We start from the raw sequence: 763 nt of genomic DNA, 5'->3' as shown, positions 1-763 counted from the left end.
ATCCTTGGAAAGTGACATCTGGGTAAGTCTCCGGGCTAGAGATGATAGGAATATAGGGGTAATGTACTTGTACTTACCCTCCTCGAGTTCTGAATACTGATTGTGTTTAATCAGGACATGCATATGCTCAATGGCACGCTGTATGGCGAAGATAGGACGAAAGAATTGCTAAATCGTGATTTCAACAAAGACGAGTCTTACGTCTTACGACCAATCGGGAATTGGGTCTTCAATCGAGGCTGGTACCTGAAAGACATCATCCTATCTTTGCATTCCATGGGACTGGGTCTCTCACGACTTTGCATCAAGAACTCATCTGGCGCCAACGCTCCGCTCAAGTTGACATCGGATTTTGCGATTGTACGGTTGACCAAGGCGAACCAGGGAGAGATCTTCAACGATGAATATACTGAAGTCAATAGTCTTGCGAAGCAATTTGGGCTTACTGAACGGGCCAGAGAGAACTTGATCTTACAACTTGCGGCTGGCGAGAGGACGGTGACGTTGCAGGAGAGGCATAGGAAGTTGATCTTGGAGTTTGGGGAGAGTGCGGGAACGAGGCTGACGAGTATGAGGCAGGTCTTTACGAGTGAGTCTCTGGCCGATGTGGACTGGGCAGCGCTGAGTGGTGGCATTGAGGATTCTCATGATTGAGAACAATAAGCATTGAGAGTCAGGGAGTAGCGGGGATGTGTGGATTCTACAGTCAGACACCTGGAGAATCTCCAGAAAAACCGTAGGCTTTCAGGACTCTGTTCACCTT

The 763-nt window shown here is 48.2% G+C and overlaps 1 protein-coding gene across 1 annotated transcript; it reads left to right on the top strand.

Annotated features, from left to right (window-relative positions):
* Positions 1-117: 117 nt before the first annotated feature.
* MYCFIDRAFT_213748 (uncharacterized protein) lies at positions 118-712 on the top strand (the record flags this gene model as incomplete). Its single annotated transcript, XM_007924000.1, has 1 exon — positions 118-712. The coding sequence occupies one exon, from the start codon at positions 118-120 to the stop codon at positions 652-654; it is 537 nt and encodes a 178-aa protein (XP_007922191.1). The 3' UTR covers positions 655-712.
* Between the last annotated feature and the right edge of the window lie 51 nt (positions 713-763).

This window comes from Pseudocercospora fijiensis (assembly GCF_000340215.1).
Source record: "Pseudocercospora fijiensis CIRAD86 unplaced genomic scaffold MYCFIscaffold_1, whole genome shotgun sequence".
In the NCBI taxonomy this organism is placed as follows: Eukaryota; Fungi; Ascomycota; class Dothideomycetes; order Mycosphaerellales; family Mycosphaerellaceae; genus Pseudocercospora; species Pseudocercospora fijiensis.
This window is presented reverse-complemented; position numbering and strand designations above follow the sequence as displayed.